Source organism: Mustela putorius, unplaced genomic scaffold (assembly GCF_011764305.1).
Source record: "Mustela putorius furo isolate JIRA1106 unplaced genomic scaffold, ASM1176430v1.1 tig00000785_pilon_pilon_pilon, whole genome shotgun sequence".
NCBI classification, from domain to species: Eukaryota; Metazoa; Chordata; class Mammalia; order Carnivora; family Mustelidae; genus Mustela; species Mustela putorius.
The window spans coordinates 11502100-11523533 of NW_025421480.1; the positions used below are offsets into that span (position 1 = coordinate 11502100).

The window sequence follows — 21434 nt, forward strand, 5'->3', positions numbered from 1 at the left end:
ACTATAGCACCACTTAACTATACTATAATATAGAATATGAAAATACAGTATTAATTATACATTTATATAATCAAAATGCTAATCAAAAGAAGAACTTAGGAATAACAACTAAGAGACTGAAAAGGGATTTCAGGGGCAGCATCTTTTGCACTGGGCCTTAAAAGAATAGGCATATATATATTTTTATGACGTGTGACTCCATTCATATAAAGCTCGTTTATATTGTTCGAAGCCAAGATAGTGGCACTCTCGGAGACAGGGAAGCAGTGATTGGAGGGGCCGTCTGGGGGTTGGTAATGGTTTTTTCTTTGGTTTTAGTGTTTTTTTTTTTTTAATTTGAAGTACAGTTGACATACAATATTTTATTAGTTGTAGGTTTGCAGCATGGTGATTCAACAGCTATTTTCGCTTTTCAGTTACGTTTTCCATTCCAGCATAGTTACCATACAGTGTTAATTTCAAGTGTACAATATAGTGATTCCATAATTCTGGTACCTCGGGGCTCGAGAGAGAAGTGTGCCAGTCCCCTTCTCGTTCTACAGGTCCTCTCACTGTCTCCCGCTGGTGACCATCACTTTGTTAACTGCAGTGAAGAGCCTGTTTCTTGGTTTTCTCTCTCTCTTGTTTGTTTTCCTCTGTTTGTTTGTTTTGTTTCTCAAATTCCACATACGATTAAAATCCTATGGGATTTGTCTTTCCCTGACTGACTTATTTCGTATGGCTAGATCTGTTCTCTAGATCGTCCATGTTGTTGGAAATGGCAAGATCATTCATTTTTTATGGATGAATCATATTCCATCGTATATACATGCCACATCTTCTTTATCCATTCATCATCGGTGGGCACCTGGGCTGCTTCCATAGTTCGGCTATTGTAAATGATGCTGCAGTAATAAACATAGGGGAATGATTATTTTCCTTACTCAGTGCTCCCCGCAGTAAGTGTAGCTGCCGTCTGTCACCAGACAAAGTGACTGTAACATTATTGACTATATGCCCTGTGCTATACTTTTCATCCTCATGACTTATTTATTTTATAACTGGAGGTTTGTATCTCTTCTGGTCTTTTTTTTTTTTTTTTTTAAAGATTTTACTAGTTTATTTGACAGAGTAGGCAGAGAAGCAGGCGGGGAGGTGGGGGAAGCAGGCTCCCTGCGGAGCATAGAGTCCGATGCGGGGGTGGATCCCAGGACCCTGAGATCATGATCTGAGCTGAAGGCAGAGGCTTTAACCCACTGAGCCACCCAGGTGCCCCTCTCTTCTGGTCTTGAAGGGGTGGCCTTATGCAGGAACCTACCCCCGTGGATGCTGTGTGCCCGGCTGTTTTGGCTGATCAGTTAGAGCTGGATTTGGTCCAAGCCAGAGGTCCTGGGGTGCTCCAGGCCAGAGGCCACCCTAGTGGGATGGTTAGAGCTGGAGCACATTTGGGCCCAATGGTCCCAGGGGCTTCAAGCCAGGTCCACAGGGGCAGAGTAGCTGGACCTGGAGCAGGTGTGAGCCGGGGCAGGAGGGAGGGTGGGGGGCTGAGGCACTCGTACACAGTCTGTGCCCTGGCTGCCCTGGCTGTCCTGGCGCGGTGGCTAGAGGTAGAGCAAGTGCTGGCAGGGGTGCTCTGTACCGGGGCTGCCCAAGTAGAACTTGAGCTGGAGCAGATGCAGTCTGGGAGGGCTGCCCTTGCAGGACAGATGGAGCTAGTGTGGGGAAGTGGACTCTGTTCCCATCTGTGGCTTCGAGGAGCCACTGTAAACAGCGGCTATCACCAGCATCCCCAACTCCACAGTGAGTTCCAACAGTTTCCCCACTGTTTGGCAGACATTCTAGGGTTAATAAATGATTTCCTCCACTCATAGTCTAGTTGCCGCCCCTTAAACCACTGTTGTTTTTGGTTTTTGTTGTGCCCCAGGGCGGGTGAAATCTGCACAGGGACAGCCCAGTGATATCCATTCCTACCGCAGGTCATTGGGTCTGCAGCAGGTCATTGGGTCTGCAGCGGGCTTCCCACTGGCACCCTGTCTGGCTCTCCTGCTGCTCTCAGTGTGGTCCCTCTACCCTTTATTATGCAGAAGCTGTTCAGTCCTCAGTTCTTCAGGAGGAATTGTTTTCTAGGTAGATTCTGTGTCTGTGGGAGGACATGCATTCAGGGTCTTCCTAGGCTGCCATCTTGGGCCCCTAAGCCAAGAATAGCTACATTTTTTAACAGGCAGAATCTTCCTATCTGCTTGGGAGAAATAAATGGGCGGAGCTGTGGCCGAATAAATGGGATGCAATAAAGTGAATGAAATATGGAATTGTCACCTGTGTATCCTATGTACATTTCAAGGCCCTACATATGTTTAATACCATTATGTAAGCCCTTCCCAAGACCCCTTATTGTGAAATTCTCCAAGATAACTCTCCCATAATTTCAGACAGCGCTTGCTGTGGTTTCTGTTGTGAAATGCTAGCTTACAGTGAAACCGTTCAGTCTGTAGATAAAGGGAACATGTGTAAAAGATTAAAGTTATTACTAGCCTTTGGTCCACTTCACAATTAGAAAACATGATAGGCATAGAAATGTCTTCTTTGTTGTCCTGATTTTGTCCTCAGAGTAATTGCCATTCATTCACCAAACTTGTGTTGTGGCCATAGTTCAGCTAGGGATTGTGACAAGTGATACAGCATCCCTGTCCTTGAGATATTTGTGGTCTAAATGGGGAAAATAAAACGTTCATACATGAAAAATAAGAACAGACTAGAGGCACCTGGGTGGCTCAGTGGGTTAAGCCTCTGCCTTCGGCTCAGGTCATGATCTCAGGGTCCTGGGATTGAGTCCCACATCAGGCTCTCTGCTTAGCGGGCAGCCTGCTTACCTCCTCCCCCCACCTGCCTCTCTGCCTACTTGTGATCTCTGTCAAATAAATACATATTAAAAAAAAAAAAAAGAATAGAACAGGCTAAAGATAGATGTCCTACGCCCAATAGATGTCTGTCATGTGACAGTTAATAGATTCTAAGTTGATAAGGGAATTTGGAAGTAGAGACAATGTTGTAAGCCACAGTGGTTAGGAAAGAGCATTTGGAAGAGGTGGAATTTGAACTCAGTCTTGAGCTACAGACCGGAAGCTCTCCCACTTGGTGGTACAAAGGTGATTGGATCCACATGAATATTCCTTCCTGTCTGAACATTGGATATGATGTGAGTTTTTGTCGGTTGCTGCTGTTGAATCTTAAATGTAGGCTTTAAAGTCCATGCTTCGGTGGAAACATCCTCCATACAAGGGAACCCGAATCTTGAAAACCAAGGAACTGATTATTACTCTATGGACAGAGCAATAGTTAGCAACGTGATTTTTATATACCTAGGAAAATCAGGCAAAATACTAACAATTTTGTTTTTGTTCTAGACAGACTACTCTGATAGTTTACATTTTGTCTTTTTTGGGAATGGTTGTATTTACTTTCACGTTGGACCTTGGATACATTATCATCGTGTTTGTTACTGGAGGGATACTCGGGTAAGCATTGTGTGTGTGTGCGCGCGCACACGTGTGTGTATGTAAGAGGAATGATAGCATGCTGTTACAACTCTGAAGTATTACTACTGTGGTTGTAAATTTTTAGTTCATTCAAATGTCTTGTAATATTTTAAACTTTAAAGAATCTATCTGGGTGCCTGGATGGTTCAGTGGGTTAAGCCTCTGCCTTCGGCTCAGGTAATGATCTCAGGGTCCTGGGATCGAGCCCCGCATCGGGCTCTCTGCTCAACAGAGAGCCTGCTTCCCCTCTCCCTCAGCCTGCCTCTCTGCCTACTTGTCATCTCTCTCTCTCTCCGTCAAATAAATAAATAAATAAGAATCTATCCTGTGCACGTAAATGCATAATTATTTAGAAATAAAGAAAAAGTAGTTTAAAATTTTTTTGGTAGTTTAGTAGTTTAAAAATATATGATAAGTGAAAAATGGAAAAATCTTTCTTAGTCCAGGTGCCTTTATTTAGTTAGAAAGACAATTGACTTCATAAATTAGAGGTAAATCTTTCTCACAAAAAGAAAAACTTAGGAACTGCTTTATTTCTCAGGTCTTCTGTCCTTGGGCTGATTGGTGAATAATAATAGGGTCTTACTTTCATATGTTAAGTTCAAAATATTCGGTTATCTGATCACTAGAATAGGCCTGAGAACTGGAATGATTGCCTCAATATGTGGTACTATCCCTCAGGTAATTGTTTCTATAATTCTGGATTTATTTTCCTAGTTTCTTCATGACTGGTTACCTCCCATTGGGTTTTGAATTTGCTGTTGAAATCACTTACCCTGAATCTGAAGGTACTTCCTCTGGTCTTCTTAATGCTTCAGCCCAGGTAAACCTCTGATTTCTTTTAAGTTTCAGATAATTAGTTTGCTGACTATTCTAGTGGATAGCAAGTTTAAAAATTGTTTCTGTTTGAAAAATTCTGCCTTTTAGTGTTTCTAGAAGCTAAGTCATATGAATAAAATAGGAAGAGTTCTGGGAAAAACATTGCACTGGTTTCAAAGAAGCACATTTAACCAATATTTCCTCTTATTTTAGATATTTGGAATTTTGTTCACATTGGCTCAAGGAAAGCTCACATCAGACTATGGTCCTAAGGCAGGGAACATTTTCCTTTGTATTTGGATGTTTCTAGGCATCATTTTAACAGGTAAATTAGGGCATTTTCCCAGCAAACGTGCTTATGTCATATTGTCTTTATATTTAATTTTTGTGTCTGTTTGTTCTCAATGGCTTGGCAGAACTCAGGGGGGAAAACAGAGATATAAAACAGGATATTGTCTTTTCTAAGGATATAAATCTACTAATTCATTTTTCAGATTTTAACTTCAATACGGTTACTATGCATAAAAAACCCAACCATTGTATTAAGAATCGGTGAAGATTCTGGAGTGGGCAGACCTGGCTGTGTGACTTTAAACAAGTTACTTCACCTCTCAGATCCTCCTTTTCTCCCTCCTATAGCAGGGTATTAAAAAGCCTGCCCTAGGGGTGCCTGGGTGGCTCAGTGGGTTAAGCCGCTGACTTCGGCTCAGGTCATGATCTCAGGGTCCTGGGATCGAGTCCCGCATCGGGCTCTCTGCTCAGCAGGGAGCCTGCTTCCCTCTCTCTCTCTCTGCCTGCCTCTCCGTCTACTTGTGATTTCTCTCTGTCAAATAAATAAGTAAAATCTTTAAAAAAAAAAATAAATAAAAAATAAATAAAATAAAAAGCCTGCCCTATGCAGATTGCCTGAGGTGGTTCATGAAAAGCTCCCGGCATCGTGTCTGGCACCTAGAACGTGCCTTCACGTCAGCAGTTACCATGGTGTGTGGTTGTGGAAACAGCACGTGGAATGGTTAGCTGGTTCTTACCCTGGTTAGGGATAATCGGAGTCGACATGGTCAGAACGAGAGTAGAGCCCAGCCTGCCCAACCGCTAGAGAAGGGGCACAGAAAAGGGCTTTTATCTGTATTTTATCTGGGTGCGCTAACGTAAAAGTGGATTTGGAAGCAAAGCTCAACGTCCAGCAGTGTTTCTACACCCGTGTTGTTTCTCCTGTCGGCTCACTTGGCTGATTTCTTTCTGCATTCCTTTGCCCTATTCAGATGGCAGTGTAAACTCTTCCCTACAGTGCACACGGTGCTGAACCACCAAGCCACACATCCTGCCTCCTCCCCCAGTACTTGACGCTCCAGTGATCCCAAACTACCTCCGGGGCCAGATTCTTGGCCATTCTCCTCCCGTCTCGCATTCTTGGCATGTACTGTTTCCTGCCTGCCCAGAGTGTCTTCCTCTCCTTATCTGCTTGACAAGTTCCTACTCATTTTTCAAGTTTCAGTTCAAATGTGTCTCCTCTGGCAAGCCTTCCGTGATTTTCTCCGGACAGACAGAGGCATTTTTTTTTCTCTTTTGCTCCCACTGTATCTTCTATGTAACCCGTGTGGTTGCAGTGACCCTACTGTGTTATAGTCATTTGCTGTCCATATTTCCTTAGGTTGGAGGATGCTGTAGGGAAAGGACTGTGCTTTTCATCTTTGTATCTTTGGTTCCTACCACCCTGTATTTGTTCACTAATGAATGAATTGCTAATTAAGTTAGTGGCATAGAGAAGCACTAGCATTTTTTTCATGCTGCGGGGACGCGCTTGAATGTGATGGTACAACCGTGTGCTGAATGGGACAACATCAAAAAAGACTTTGTACTGCTTCGAGATAGATGCATTCATAAATACCCTTTGGTGACTCCACTGATGTTTCTCTGTTTCAGCATTAATCAAGTCTGATCTCAAAAGACACAATATAAACATAGGAATTACGAACGGTGATATTAAAGCTGTAAGTAATGAATATTTTTATGATGCTACTCCTGAAAATGTGTGACATCAGTGTGTCTAGTCAGCTGTTTTATATCCCCGAACCAGCTGTTGATCTGTCATAACGGCACATGCCAGAGGCTGTAAAGGTGTTTTTATCGTCTGATTCTCTCTGCAGGTACCAGTTGAAGAGAGTCCCACAGATCAAGAATCCAAAACCATGATGATGTCCAAGCAGTCAGAATCGGCAATTTGAGGCGAAGGAAAAAGTTAACATCATGTGATAGTTGGGCAGTAAGTCTCGATTTATATGTGACAGGAGATGGATACTGACTTGAAAATTATTATGTGACCCTGGACTACAATTACTGTCTTGCTTCATTGTTAACGTAAAGCAAGATTTTACTTAAAACACTCGGGCTCACCGTCTGTGAACACAGCCGTTGACATACCAAGCATCCCACTGTTAATCTCCTGTCACTGATCAGAAAGTAAGCTTCTTGATGTATTTTCTGAAAGTGTTTTCTTTTTTACGGAAACTGGAAGGTCAGAGGCTTTCTAAAATGATAATGTGGAGATCTGGTCCTTTTAAGTCACACAGAAGTACCTGCCATGCAGAACCCTGTGTGCATATATTATTCACTGGCTCCCTTTCCATTATTCTGACCAACTGTCCAGTCTACATCAGTGGGCCTACCAACATGGCACCTCTGAGCCCTCACAGGACAGCACTGGGACGAGACTTCCACAGAAACCTCTAGATTTTCCCAGTTTCTTCTGTTCTTGTTAAACAATGCTTTGTAACATGTACTGTCAGTGGCCATCAAAACTGTTCTGTGTTCACGCTGATCCCGTGACCTTGGTCTTAGACTCATGTTCCAGTTAAGCTAAGGAGCCCAGACACAGGCTCATTATCTTGAGTCCTCTGCACTGCCTTCCTGTCATGGTCTAGCTAATACTGTTCGTTTCATGCCTACTTGAAATAGGAGTAATTTTGTACCCACTGCCTTGTTCACCCTCTTTATTTCAACACAGGCATACCTCGGGGATACGGCAGGGTCAGCTCCAGACCATTCAGAATAAGGCAAATATCACCATAAGTGATTGAGATCAATCCTTTGGTTTCCCTTAGAGAAGTCATGTTTACACTATTCTATAGTCCATTAAGTGTGCAGCGGACTGAAAGAACAATGTACAGACCTTAAATGAAAAAAGACCTCTTGCCAAAGAATGCTAACCCTCATCTGAGCTCTCCGCAAATCCTAACCACCGATCCCAGATTACCATACTAAATAGAGTGATAATGATAAACTTTGAAATATTGCAAGAATTTCCAAAATGTGACCCAGACACACAAGCAGGCAAATGCTGTTGGAAAAATGGCACCAATGAACTTGCTCGATGCAGGGTTGCCACAAACCTCCAGTTTGTTTAAAAACAAACAACAACAACAAAAAGCCACAGTATCTATGAAGGGCAGGAAATGAAAGTACAATAACACGAGGTATGCCTGTGTATAACTTTCTAGCAGGAAATGCCATCGTATGTGTTGGCTTTTTCATGATTCCTCACATCATGCCTAATACTTTGGCTTGAAGGTTGCAGAGATAAATCTACAGTAACGTAGCCCAGGGGTTCTCATTTGCTGGAAACCTCTGGAAATGCTGTCTTTCTGTCGTTCTGCACTATCGTGTGTTTGCCTGTTCTCCTTCAAGGAACGCTGTGCCCGGGTATGTGCTCCCTCGGTGGGCGGGGAGTCTATTTTCTTCACCAGAGTGTACGTAGTCTCCACACTGTCGGAAAAAAGTCTGCTCTGTTACATGCTCAGGGTAAGGAAAATAGAACCAAATGTGTTTCTACAGTGCCTACCACTGCATTTTGTTTACAGTGAGAATTTAAATGTTGTTCCTGTCCTGACTCTCTTAAGCTGATAGGAAAATATCTTTACAATAATGACATCTAAGCAGCCGTGATACTCACATTATGTCCACATCAACCCCCCATAAAAGCCAGTGAGGTATACCCTTGAATACTCCTATGAATTAGCAATTAGCAGTTAATTCGCTAATTAACAATTCTGATTTAGGCATGCTCTGTGCATTGCTTTATACTGAAATGATAACATTCTCTGTAATCAATCAACAGTAAATTATGTAGACTCTTACCCTGGAGAATATGTCACCGGGAGAACGTAGTTGGGAATCAGGAGCTCTGGGTCTATGACCTGGGTCTGTTTCGAGCTGTCCTGTCACTCCCTGGCCAGCATTTTCCTCATCCATATAATGAATGTGTCCACTTGGCCTCAGAGATCTTTTTTGAATCTTAAATACCGTCTGTCATGGGGTTGACAAGATCGCTGAACCACAGAACTTGGGTCTAGCGAGAGAAGAATCTTCCCCTGGAGAATCCAGTCAGCAGCTGTGGTGGATACTTGGTGGATATGGGGAATTGAGCGTCTGCATTTTGCTTTTTCTCTTCAGCTGGTGACAGGGCAGGCAGACTGTGCTGAATCGTTAACTTCCTTAGATGTGTATGTCACAGGTTTTATGGCCAAAAATACATTCTAAAAATCTCTCGTAAATAATTATTTTTATTTTTGAGTATCAGTTGTTTAAAATAATCATGTACTTCCTGAATTCCCGAGCTTTTGAAAAAAATTACAGGCAAGAGTTGAACTACTTTGTTTCTGAAAAGCCGCATATGCCTATATGTCGTGTGTGTCTTTCTTTGTTGATTAGAAAAAGGAGGAAATAGGATGTTCCAAAACACAAAATGGAGTGATAATTTTTTCTGTATTTTGAGTCACACTTGTAACACGTCAAACAAGAATGTCATATAATTCTGTCTTATCTTTGGAAAATATAACTGTTGGGTAACCCAACACTTGTGTAAGTTTTAATGAAGTGATTTTAGAAAGAAATTGGATGCTTTCGAAAGCTGTTGCATTTATAAATGTGGCAAGAAAAAAAAACACTAGCTTTTGCCTTTTGTGAATGTTGGAGAAATGTCTTTAAAAATATGTTTGTGCAAACTCAGAGTATTGCCCGTACTAAGTCATCTTTCATGTTCTAATTTTTGCTTTTTGTACTATTTGTCGGTGTGCTTGTCCTTCAGGGTTTCAGACCTGAAATAAATTTATTTTTTTAACGGTCATTTTGTATAGCTTTTTTTCTCCCCCCCAGTTCTGATGCTTACGTACCCATGGGGAGTGGAAAAGGGACTGTACAATTTCAGAATGGGCCAAGGAGGGAGTTTTGTGGAGCATAAGCAGACAAAGTCCCCCAGGGTCTGACTAAACAGCATAGTAGGACGGGTTTAATCTCTTCTCCTTGGGTAGACAGGTGTCTGCCGTGAGCCCTCTGGCGACCCGATACCCATGCTGCAGACTTTCCCTTTGGGGACCTATATGGGACCTGATATCCCACAGCAGGTGTCATTTTTTTCCTCAAGGCCTTGCTGATTAACATCATAAAACCAAACTATAAATTTCTTCATTGGAAAATCGGGTTTGATGAACGCTCGTTCTCGATGAGCTTCAGTGAGATAATACATAAAAAACATCTAGCAGAAAGCTTGACATAGCCAACACACCAAAGTTTCGGCTACTATTTTTATGCACTAATGACTAGCACCAAATTACCACTTAAAAGTATTTGGATCTGAAGAGAGAAGTTCAAGTGACTTACATCATTGAGGTAAATTTGAGCTCCTGGAGAACGGCCAATACAGAAGATATTTCGGGGGGAAGGGAGTGGTAACCACATTATTCAAATCAGACCTGGCAGGGGCCTGCTGACTCCACATCCTCCTGAAGCCAGTCCTGTATGCAAATAAACTGGTTGGCCACGATTAAGGAAAGTATCATTGAGACCAGAGGCTGGATGAGAAATTAGTCTAGGGCAGTGAATCCCAAAGGTTTTGGTCTCAGAATTTTTTTGCACTTAGGAATCCTTGAGGAGCCTGGGTTGTCTGGGTGGCTCAGTGGGTTAAGCATCTGCCTTCAGCTCAGGTCATGATTCGGGGATCCTGGGTTCGAGCCCCCCATCCAGCTCCTTGCTCTACGGGAAGCTTGCTTCTCTCTCTCTCCCTCTGCCTGCTGCTCCCCCTGCTTGTGCTCTCCCCAACCCCATAAATAAAATCTTAAAGAATCATTGAAGAACCCAAAGAACTTCTTCTGGGTTACAGCTCTTAATGTTAATCATAGTAGAAACTAAAACAAAACTATTTTATTCATTTAAAAATAACTTCATTATATCTCAATAAATCACATTTTAAAAAAATATTTTATTTATTTATTTGAGAGAGAAAGAGAGAGAGAACAAATGAGCAGTATGGAGGGGCAGAGGGAGAGGGAGAAGCAGACTTTCTCCTGAGCAGGAAGCCCAACTCGAGGCTCAATCCCAGGACCCTGAGATCATGACCTGAGCCAAAGGCAGACACTTAACCAACTGAGCCACCCAGGTGTCCCTTAATTAATTACATTTTTATGAAAAATAATTACTTTCCAAAATAAATGTAGTGAGAACAATGACACTTTTTAAAAAAATAACAATGTATTATTTGGCCCGGGGTACAGGTCTATGAATCATCAGACTTACACATGACACTTTAATGTTGAAAGAGAGCAAAAATCTTCCATGTCTGGCTTCATAGAAGGCCACTGGATTCTCCTACCAGATCCTACATTCAGTCTGTAGGGATAGGCTATTTTGACACGTTTGAAGAAAAGCTTTGCACACATGCGCAGTTGGAAAAGGAGAAGTATTTTAGTAGCCTTTTCAGGGAATTGTGGATAGTCTTTTTTTTTTTAAGATATTATTTATTTATTTATTTGACAGAGAGAAACATGGTGAGAAAGGGAACAGAAGCAGGGGGAGTAGGTGAGTAGGTGAGGGAGAAGCAGGCTCCCTGCTGAGCAGGGGGTCCAACATAGGGCTCCATCCCAGGACCCCAGGATCATGACCTGAGCCGAAGACAGACAGACGCTCAACGACTGAGCCATCCAGGCAGCCCTGTGGATAGTCTTTAATACGATTACAAGTTGGAACTGGTAGTATCTTAAAGACTAGTTGCTCTGTGGATCCTGAAGCCGTATCAGTAAACCTCTCCTGCTTTGTTAACATTAAAATCTAATGGTCCATCTTGTACTTCCAATAGATCTTTAACTATGCATGGTTTTGTAACATTCCGCACTGGCATTTGGAAAGTATTATTTCACTGAGTTATGTAGCTCTTCCAAATATTGATTTATCCCATGATATGATGCCAGATAAATCACATTTGTTAAGACCTCTGATCTCATCAGAAATTCCTCTCAGTGCTGGGAAACCGTCAAGCTCATACAAGTCTCCCAAGACTTGTTTTGGCAGACACAGGGTTTCCAGAATGCTAATTTTAGTTTGGAAACTTGATTCTTAACATTGAGAAGGAAAAAAAAAAAATCTGTCAGTTGTTTCTTGAAGCAAGGGATTCGCTTCATTGCTTTTTGAAAAAATACCTGCCAAATCCCCGTTTGAATAACTCCAATGTATCTGTCGGCCATCCTTCCTAGTGAAAAATGACGTTCTTTGAAAATCAACCTCTCGTCCAGCCTGCATCTCAAACGAGTGTACCGCAGCTTTTCCTCGAAGCAAGCCTCATCCTTGGGTGTGTTCAGAAGTGTGTGATGTGTACCTGCTGGTCCATCACACAACAGTGGAAAGTCACGTGCCCGAGGATCAGCGTTCAAGAGCTTTGACTTTTTGCATCAAGGAGAGTCTTGGCGGTGCTTTCTTTTTTCACTGCCACCAAATGACGGGGAAGAACCCTGCGGCCAGCATGGCAAGAGAAACCAGGGAGAGCAGTCAGGAGAGCAGGGTCGAAGTTCCAAGGCCTCTAAAGAGGGGCCCCATGGAAGAAAATCCATCGGAGACACAGCAGAGCCCATGGGGAAAGAAAGGGAAAAACTGATAGTTTGTTAATGTAGCCAAAGGGAAGAAGCAGACAGGGGCAACGAAGATGCTCCCGAAGCCATAAAAATGTTAGCAATACCGCTTCTCATTCTATTTTAATTATAATCAGTGTGGAAGCTCAAGATGAAGTTTCCAGTTTTACATAGCTTTGTAGGTAGCTAAACATTAAGGCAAAGTTCATAAAATTGAAATAAAATGACTACGGCGACTCCTGGATGGTCCAGTTGGTTAAACGCTGGCCTTTGGCTTGGTCCAGGGTCCTGGGATCAGGTCCCACCTCAGGCTCTCTGCTCATCAGGGAGCCGGCTTCTCCCTCTGCTTGCCCCTCCCCCTGCTTATGCTCTCTCTGTCAAATTAATAAATAAGTTAAATATATATTTTTAAAGCCAACTATAGGGGCGCCTGGGTGGCTCAGTGGGTTAAGCCTCTGCCTTTGGCTCAGGTCGTGGTCTCAGGATCCTGGGATCAAGCCCCACCTTGGGCTCTCCGCTCAGCAGGGAGCCTGCTTCCCTCTCTCTCTCTCTGCCTGCCTGTCTGCCTGCTTGTGATCTCTCTCTGTCAAATAAATAAAATCTTTAAAAAAAAATTAAGCCAGCCATTTAGCGCTGTATCTGTAACTGTCACCCAATAATAAACAGGGCCTTTGAAATCTAAGAACTTTCACTAGAATCACAACCATTCTGATCTTCCACAGCCTCTCTAGGTAAGTGACCCATCTCCGAGGCCCTGCCGGCTGGTCTCACACACCGGCCTGTATCACACTGCCCCTCCGTCTCTGCAAGGTGAGCTAGTCATCTGTGTAGGTGACAGCCTGCCCTGAAATGACTTCAGGGTTCTTGACGGGATCCTATGCCTGGAGGGTGCCTTTATGATGCCTCACAGGAGGTAAAACATCTTTGGGTCCCCAAAGAGAGGCAAGGTTTCAAACCCCACTGACCACCAAGACAGAATACCTTATCTGAAATCTGAATTGGGGTCTGGGGTTGTCCTTGAGCAGGTTTGAATAGAAGGAAGGGGGAGATGTGGTCCGGAGATCTAAAGCCTTGAGAAAAGAGGAGAATGATAGAGCGGAGGAGAGAGGCCTCATTAAGATCGGGTATGCGAGCTTCGTTTTCCACTTAGACAAATGATGTGTTAGGCCTCCGCCGAATCTTGTTGGATGAATTCATTTGCACTTCCCCTTCCATTTGTTACTTTAAGCCCATGAAGAAATGGTCACTGTAAAGAGAACAAACTGTCAGAAGCAGGTAGACGCTTAATTTCCAGCTGGAGCCTCCGGATCTGGATCAGTGGAGGCGGCCGGAGCACTTCCCTTTCCCAGAGACTTGCCTGACGTCCTCCAGGGACAGAAGTGGTCCCTGACCCCTGAGATTAGCCGAAGGATTAAATTTTCATAAAGCCTCATCAGGCGTGAAAGCGAAGCTGAAGGAAGAGTGGCGGTGATTGCTTTTTCCGCAAAAAGCCTGAATCCTTCCAAACACATCCTGACCGAAAACAAAGACTGATAAGCTCTGGACTGTTCTGGCCAGGACAGGATTTGGGCATGGACAGAGGCTCCCAACGCACAGAGTAGTATTAGAAAAGATGTCCCTGGAGAGGTGACGGAGGAGCACAGACTCCTTCCCTGGGAATCTACGCAGTAGTCGGTGCTGTCATCCACAGGACAGTTTAGTTTGCTTGTATGGCTGGATTCCGTTACTGATGTGCATTATTTTATTGCATCCTAGGCCCCGGGAAAGCATCCGTCACGGCGTGTAGAGTAAAAACATGTCCTCTGGGAACCTAAAGTCTAAGGTGAGAAACACGACTATGATCTTGGGAAGGGAATTTAAACGGAGTTTCTGTTTCTTCTCTTCCTAGAATAATATTTCCTACCTTGCAGGTTTGTGGTGAGGATGAAATTTAAGTAGAAGGCACACCAGAGATCCTTAACCAAGAGATCCATTGTCACTCCCCCGGTGAGAAATAGTAAAGGTAGGGAAGGACTCTGCTAACACAGCCAGCTGACTGATTTGGGAGAATGTGTGTTCAAGTGTTTGAACTTGACATTTTTTGTAGCAGCTGCCTTTAAGATCATTGATATCCAAAGTACTTAGCCACTTCAGTGTACATGTGGGCGCAACGCTGGGCATGGTGCAAAGAAATGAAACAAAACTGAATTCTAAAGACATGGTGAGATCTGGACAGACGGGGTGGAAGTCAGGGTGCTTAGGCACCAAAGAACAAAACTGAGACTCTCAGGAAAAAGTGGTTTCTGTGTTTATTGCACAACCCACAACAAAGGAGGTTAAACAACAAGCTAAGAACAAGCTGCCCAAGAGTCCCCGACCCACAGGCAACTCTCTCTCCTCGTTTCCTTTTCACTCACATGCGTGCAGAACCTCACACAAATAGAAAGCACCTTGTGTATTTCATGTAACATCCTAGGCATTTTCCATGTTGCTACATGGCCTTGATAACCATTGTTTTATTTCTATTTTTACTTTTTCCAGTTTTATTGACATGTAATTGACATAGAACATTGTAGTAGTTTAAGGTGTACACATGAGTTGACATATGTGTATATTGTGAAACGATTGCACAATAAGGTTGGCTAATATCCAGCCCCTCACAACTACACATTTTGTTTTTCTTGTAATGAGAACTTCTAGGATCTACTCTCTTAGTACTTTTCAAATAACCATTATTTAAAACAAAACAGGACTTGGGACGCCTGGGTGGCTTAGTGGGTTAAAGCCTCTGCCTTTGGCTCAGGTCATGATCCTGGGGTCCTGGGATTGAGCCCCAAATCAGGCTCTCTGCTCAGTGGGGAGCCTGCTTCCTCCTCTCTCTCTGCCTGCCTCTCTGCCTACTTGTGATCTCTGCCTGTCAAATAAATAAATTAAATTAAATAAAACAAAAAACAAACAAACAAACAAATACAGGGCACCTGGGTGACTCAGTCAGTTAAGCGTCTGCCTTCAGCTCAGGTAATGATCCCAGGGTCCTGGGGCAGAGTCCCACATCAGGTTCCCTGCTGAGCAGGTAGTCTGCTTTTCTCTATGCCTGTCCCCACCCTCTGCTTGTGCACTCCATCTCTCCCTCTCTTGCAAAAATAAATAAATAAAATCTGGGGCACCTGGGTGGCTCAGTGGATTAAGCCTTTGACTTCAGCTCAGGTCATGATCTCAGGGTTCTGAGATCAAGCTCTGCATCGGGCTCTCTGCTCAGCAGGGAGCCTGCTTCCCCCTCTCTCTCTGCCTGCCTCTCTGCCTACTTGTGAGCTTTCTCTCTCTCTGTCAAATAAATAAATAAAATCTTTAACAAATAAATAAATAAACAAAATCTTTTAAAAAGTAAATAAAACAAGACAAAACAACAAATAACCATTAATTAAAATAGGGGTTTTTTTTTAAAGATTTTATTTATTTATTTGACAGACAGAGATCACAAGTAGGCAGAGAGGCAGGTAGAGAGAGAGGAGGAAGCAGGCTCCCTGCTGAGCAGGGATCCCAATTTGGAGCTCGATCCCAGGACCCAGGATCATGACCCAAGCTGAAGACTGAGGCTCGAATCCACCGAGCCACACAGGCGCCCCTAATTAAAATAGTTATTTTAAGTATATCCCCATCCGGCCGATATGCTGTAAATTGCTTAATGTTTCTGTACTAGCGGACATGCATTCATTTACCTATTTGATGTGTATCGAGCACGTGCGATTGTGTCAGGGTTTATGGTAGGACCCGGAAATACAAAACAGTGTCTCTCTGAACATTTGCTCAGAGACTGAACACAAGCAAATGAAAAGGGAGAAGTAGGGAAGCCGTGTTCCCTCCTGGGGGAACCAACATGCAGCCTCTCACCCTTAGAACCAGGCAGGGCTTTTCTCCTGTTTTGAACAGAGGAGGATCGTGATACTTGGGAAGCCCCAATTTCATTGTTTTATGCCCCTGTCGTCTCTTGGCCCACCCTCCCTACTCTGTCAAAACCGTCTCTCAGCTCCCTTCATTTCACTGAGGTGTGAAAGCCTGAAAATGTAATCCCCGATTGTATTTTTATTTTATTTTTTAAAGATGTTACTTATTTATTTGAGAGAGAGAGAGAGGAGAGCAGACAGGGGGGCAGAGGCAGAGGGAGAGACAAAATCCTCAAGCAGACTTCCCACTGAGCCGGGAGCCAGACATGGGGCCCCAACCCAGGACCCTGAGATCATGACCTGAGCCGAAGTCAGACGCTCCAGGCACCCAGCCCCTGCATTTGTATTTTAAATTGGTCTAGGGTAAATGGATAAAGCTCAGACAGCCTCAGTTATCCAGTAGGATTATGTGAGGCTTTGCACCTCCGTGTGTCCCTGAAATCATTCTACTTTAGACTTGTGACTCTTTTTAGCCAACCAGATTTCCTTACCAGCTCTGAAAACGTGGCTGCTAGACCTTCGCCCGGCATCGGGCAGGAGACCCATTTCCACTCCAAAAAATGGGACGCGCGCTCCCTCTACCGGTCATTTCGTGAACTGCTCTGGACTCCTTGCAGTTTCACTAGCTTGCTGAGGGGGGGTGTGGGCGGATTTAGGGGCGGAGGGACAGGCATGTGGCAGTTCATTTTAGCCCTATCTCCAAACCAGGAGGAGTCACTTGCCCCCTAACACCCACACCCACACCTACACCCACACCCACACACCCACACAGGTTAAACAAGCGAGTGTCTTCACACTCCCACCGTCTGGGCTACACAGCAAGGGGCCGTGGTGAACATTAACCACTGACAACCTCTCACATGTTTACTGACACTTTGGAGGCAAATACAGGCGTATCACATGTTATTGTACTTTTCAGATGTTGCATTTTTCACCAGCGGAAGGCTTGAGGCAACCCTGCCCCGAGCAGGTCTCTTGGTGCCGTTTTCCCAACAGCATGGGCTCGCCTCGTGTCTCTGTGTCACATTCTGGTTATCCTTGCAGTATTTCGAACGTTGTCATTATTATTACCTGTGAATTGCTGCAATCTCATGGCGAAACCTGAGCCGCTGAGGACAGAGAGCGGCTTCTTGAGACGGGCTCTGAGGTTGAAGAAGCTGTGGGCACGAAGTGGCCACGGAAGGTTTAGAATGTTCCGGAGCCGGGTGGATAAATCAGTGGGAGGCTTGGAGAGGGTTGACTCAGCTGTGAAAGAAGTTCGACTGCGGGTAAAATGTTCTCGACGCTAACAGAGAAATGATTCACGAAAGGACGAGTCAACCAAGGCGCGGCAAACTGCGCTGTTGTCTTATTTTAAGAAATTGCCCCGTCATCCTGGCCTTCACCCCAACCTCTGCTGCCTGATCCGCCAGCAGCCATCAGCGTCAAGGCCAGAGCCTCCAGCAGCACAAAGATTCCGACTCACTACAAGCTCAAATGGTGGTTAGCGTTTTTTAGCGATTAAGTATGTTTTAACTAAGGTATGTCTTTTGGGGGACATAACGCTGTGGCACACTTACTAGACTACCGTCCCCGGTAAACATCACTTTCACAGGCCCTGGGAAACCGAAGCATTCGCTGGGCTCGCTTTTCTGTGATAGTCGAGCGGCGGTGGTGGTCTGGAACCGAACCCGCGGCACCTCCGAGGTAAGCCTGGTCCGGGGAGGTTGGTGGATAGTTTGACTCAGCTTAACCGTCTTGCACAACTTGTGTCAGATGGGGAAAGTCAGCGTGTTTTGGCCGAAGACTGCTCCTCAGCGGAATCTGTGAGCCACGCCGGTGGTCCCCCGTTGTGTCCTCCAACCGTGCTTGCTGCCCCAGGCCTGTCCCGGTGCCACCGTGGGGGGCGACCTCCCTTCCACAGGCAGCCGGCAGCTCAGCCGTGTGCTTTCTCCAACCCCATCCCTACTGACCCCAAAGCGAGATGACTGAGGCTGCTCTGACTGGAGTCGCCCGGGGGTCATCCACAGCACCCCTGGCCATGCCTCGCAGCCCAGGACTCCGGGCTTGGAACATGGCCTATGTTAACCAAAGGTTCTCCAACTCCAGTGCCCTCCGAGTCACCTGGACCCTTACTGAGACACAAAGTGCTGAGCCCCAAGCCCAGAGGTTCTGATTCGGCAGGTCTGAGGCGAGGCCCAAGATTACAAATTCCCGGTACGTCCCCAGGTGAGGAGACGCTGCTGGTCCCAGGACCACACTAGAAGTGGGAACAGCTTTCCGGCCCTGCCAGCTGGCCTTGCCTCCCCGGGCGGGCTGAACACACACATGGCCTCTTCAGGTGGTTCTACCTGGGCTCTGCACCCCCCACCCCCAGAGGCTCCCCTTAGCTGCCCCAGAAATGCTCCCTGGGGCGTGAGTGGAAACATGACCTGGTTGTTCTTTTCACTGTCCAGATGGGAGGCTTTTGTGTGTCCTCAGTGAAGAGGAACAAGGTAGGGATCTGGTTTCTCAGACTCCAGGCCGGTTCGGAGCCCAGCAGGTGCATCGCGGACGACGGCGGGGAAAGAAGGCAGGTGGTGCCGCTGGCCCGTCTCCAGCCTGCGGGGACCAGACCCAGAGGCCTCAGCTTCTGTTCGGGAACAAACTTCCTCCCCCACGGAGCCCGGGGAGGGCCAGGCTGACCCCTGGGGAGTGTCAGCCTTCGCTGCTCCCTGCTGCTCCCTGTCAGCCCTGTGTCTTGCGCCCCTCCCCTTTCCTCCGGACTCCGGACTCCTGCGTCAGGAAACAGGGCAGGTTCCAGGTGGGAGCAGGGGCACCGGGGCTAGAAAAACTGGCTTCAAGGAAAGCGGTTTCCTCCCCGGTGAAGACAGCAGACACCCCATCCCCACAGCCCCTGACTGCCACCAAGCCAGGAAAGCAAGCAGCACCCTTACCTGGTCCGGAGAGAAGGCAGCAAAAGACAGAAGAGGTGGGAGGGGGAGCGGGGTGGGGGGTAGCGACTCACCCCTTCCCACAGGGAGAACTCCTGGGTTGAAGCAAGCACCTTTCTTCTGAGAGAGAAACCTGGGGAGGCAGACATGGGGAATTTGAGCAATGAGAAGGCGAGGGTGGTTGGGGCGGTGGGGAAGCCCGTGCCTGGTTCACGCTCTGGTACTTTGGCGAGGACAGAGGTGGGCAGAGGTGAGGCGGGCAGGGAGCAGGTGAGGGCAGGCTGCCCGCAGAATTGGAGCTTGAGCCGAGTCTGACAGGAGCAGCCACCTGTGCCCCTTGAGAGACCTCCTCCACTTCCCTGTCTTTCCCCACAGGGCCAGGCGGGTCTGTCCGTAGCAACAGCCCCGAACGCGCTGAGAGGCCGACCTTCCCCCTTCTCCGCTCCATCTCCAGCCTCCTCCTGCACAGTCCGGGCCGACTTTCCTTCCTGAAGGACACGTGGCTGGGAGGTTTTGCCCGTTCCTTCACGTCAGCACCCTCCCCGGACAGATGAGCTCTTTGGAAACGGGAAAGATTCTCCCGAAATAGAGGGGTTTGCAGGAAGTCTGTCCCACAGAGCAGACCAGATCCCATAAGCACTCTGGTCCGAGGCTCACACGTAGCTTCCCGACAGTAACTAGGGATGCCTTTGATTAAAAAACCAAACCAAACCAAAAAACCCCACAGATGGTTCAAGCCGGTTCCCAGAAACTGACTCCTCGAACTGGGGATGGGGCTTTGGAAGTTTTCACAAGCGTCCGACGAGCCCCCAAAGCAACTGGGCTGTGGCCACCTTTGCCTAGGAAGGCTCTTACCGCCTGTTGGGGGGCTACCGGGGCTGTTGGTACGTGGGGAGGTTCCTCCTGAAACAGTGCTTTGGGGGCTCGGAAGATCCAACCACAGGTCTGGGTTAGGAAGGAGCCCCCAGATGACCAACCGAAGCATCGTCCAGGGCTGGGGGGAGGGCTCGGTGTGGCCCCTCTGCGGAAGGCTCCATGGGCAACATCGCCGACCCAACGGCTAGCAGTGCTGGCCAGGCTCCCCACTAAACAGTTAGGGTCCTACTTTCAGAGGGGATAATAACAAGCCTCACCTGTTGAGAACAGTCCCCAAAGTCGTTCATGTGCATGATCTCATCTGCCCCCGTGACGGAGGCCACTTTGGTTCCTACAACCACAGCAGCTCTGAAAGAAGGCTGGGCTTCAGCCGAGACCTGCCTCGAGTTCCCCCATTCACCCCCACCCCACAGGCCTGTAGTCTAAGTAAAATGGTGTATATGTGCTTGCAGACAATTTCCCAGCACCCCCATCTCTCTCCTGAGGGCCCCCTTAGTGCCTCCTATGGAAAATTCTGGAGCCTCACTAATTACAACCATTTTGCGGAAGAATAAACTCAGACTCAGCCTTGCCAAGAGTTGCATAGCTAGGAAAGAATGGAGTCAGGGCCCCGCTCCTCCCCCCCTTGGGGAGATTGCCCAGGGAAGGCCTCTCTCCTAGCCTCTGCTGCCTCCTCTGGGAAAGGGAGGTCAGAACCCGCAGGTCAGGAGTGGCTGGCAGAGCTTCAGCCCCAGGCAAGGAATTTCTGCCGCCTGCATCCATAAGACAGTTGGGTCCACAGAGACCCTCCCATACCCAACCTGTCTGGGGGAAGCCGCCCCTGGTTCCCCAAGGGAAACCCACTTCCTAAGTCCCTGGGTCTCCCCGTGAGGATGTGGGTCAGGGACAGATGTTGGGGAAAGGCATTCCCGGCATTCAGAGGTAGACACTCTAGGCTCCAAATAATAATGATAAGGATGAGCTATATGGGTGACCCCCACATTTGGGCGTATCTGGAATCTTCTGGAAACACGAAGTCCCACGAACCACCCACACATACTCCTGAGCCAGACAACCAGAGAAAGAGTGAGTTCATCTGTGGGAGGCTCTTTGATAACAACTGTATATTGAATAAAGTTTAAAATAGAAATCCGATCATGATTTTCTCAAGTTTATTTTGGTGATGGTTACGTCTGCAGCAGAATATTTATCTAAAAAAGCCCCCTTGGCTTTGGATACCTGTACTGTGAGGGGGCTGGGGCTCACCGGTGAACTCAGGAGAGCTGGGCATCAGGGAACCACCATCTAGACTTGGCTTGGGACTCAACCACACCTGGGGCTTCTGGGGGCTGGGCTATGCCCAGGACCTCATCTGTCCCTCCTTTAGATACACTGAGCGGCAGCTTTGCTCCCTCCTCTGCCCTCCCCCTCTCTGGCTCTGCTCCGCATCCCTGGTTAGGAGCCCGGAGCGCAGAGATGGGCACCCTCCAGACCTTAGCCTTGCTCCAGGAAGAAGAG

The 21434-nt window shown here is 46.5% G+C and overlaps 1 protein-coding gene across 10 annotated transcripts in view; it reads left to right on the plus strand.

Annotated features, from left to right (window-relative positions):
• The window catches only part of FLVCR1 (FLVCR heme transporter 1), a 41252-nt gene extending 20181 nt beyond the window's left edge, over positions 1-21071 (plus strand). The window contains exons 6-15 of one of the 10 annotated variants that reach the window (XR_006608006.1): positions 3384-3494; positions 4233-4338; positions 4548-4659; positions 6258-6325; positions 6482-6597; positions 13982-14048; positions 14137-14228; positions 17744-18931; positions 19022-19099; positions 19437-21071. Coding sequence is in view for 1 of the 10 variants with exons in the window: in XM_004778957.3 (XP_004779014.1) it covers positions 3384-3494; positions 4233-4338; positions 4548-4659; positions 6258-6325; positions 6482-6559 (475 nt within the window). In the remaining 9 variants the exon portion in view is untranslated. Of the gene's footprint in view, positions 1-3383; positions 3495-4232; positions 4339-4547; positions 4660-6257; positions 6326-6481; positions 9457-13981; positions 14049-14136; positions 14229-17743 lie in introns of those variants that run through there. The other 9 variants (XR_006608000.1, XR_006608005.1, XR_006608001.1 and 6 more) reach the window with 9 other exon arrangements.
• The last annotated feature ends 363 nt before the right edge of the window (positions 21072-21434 follow it).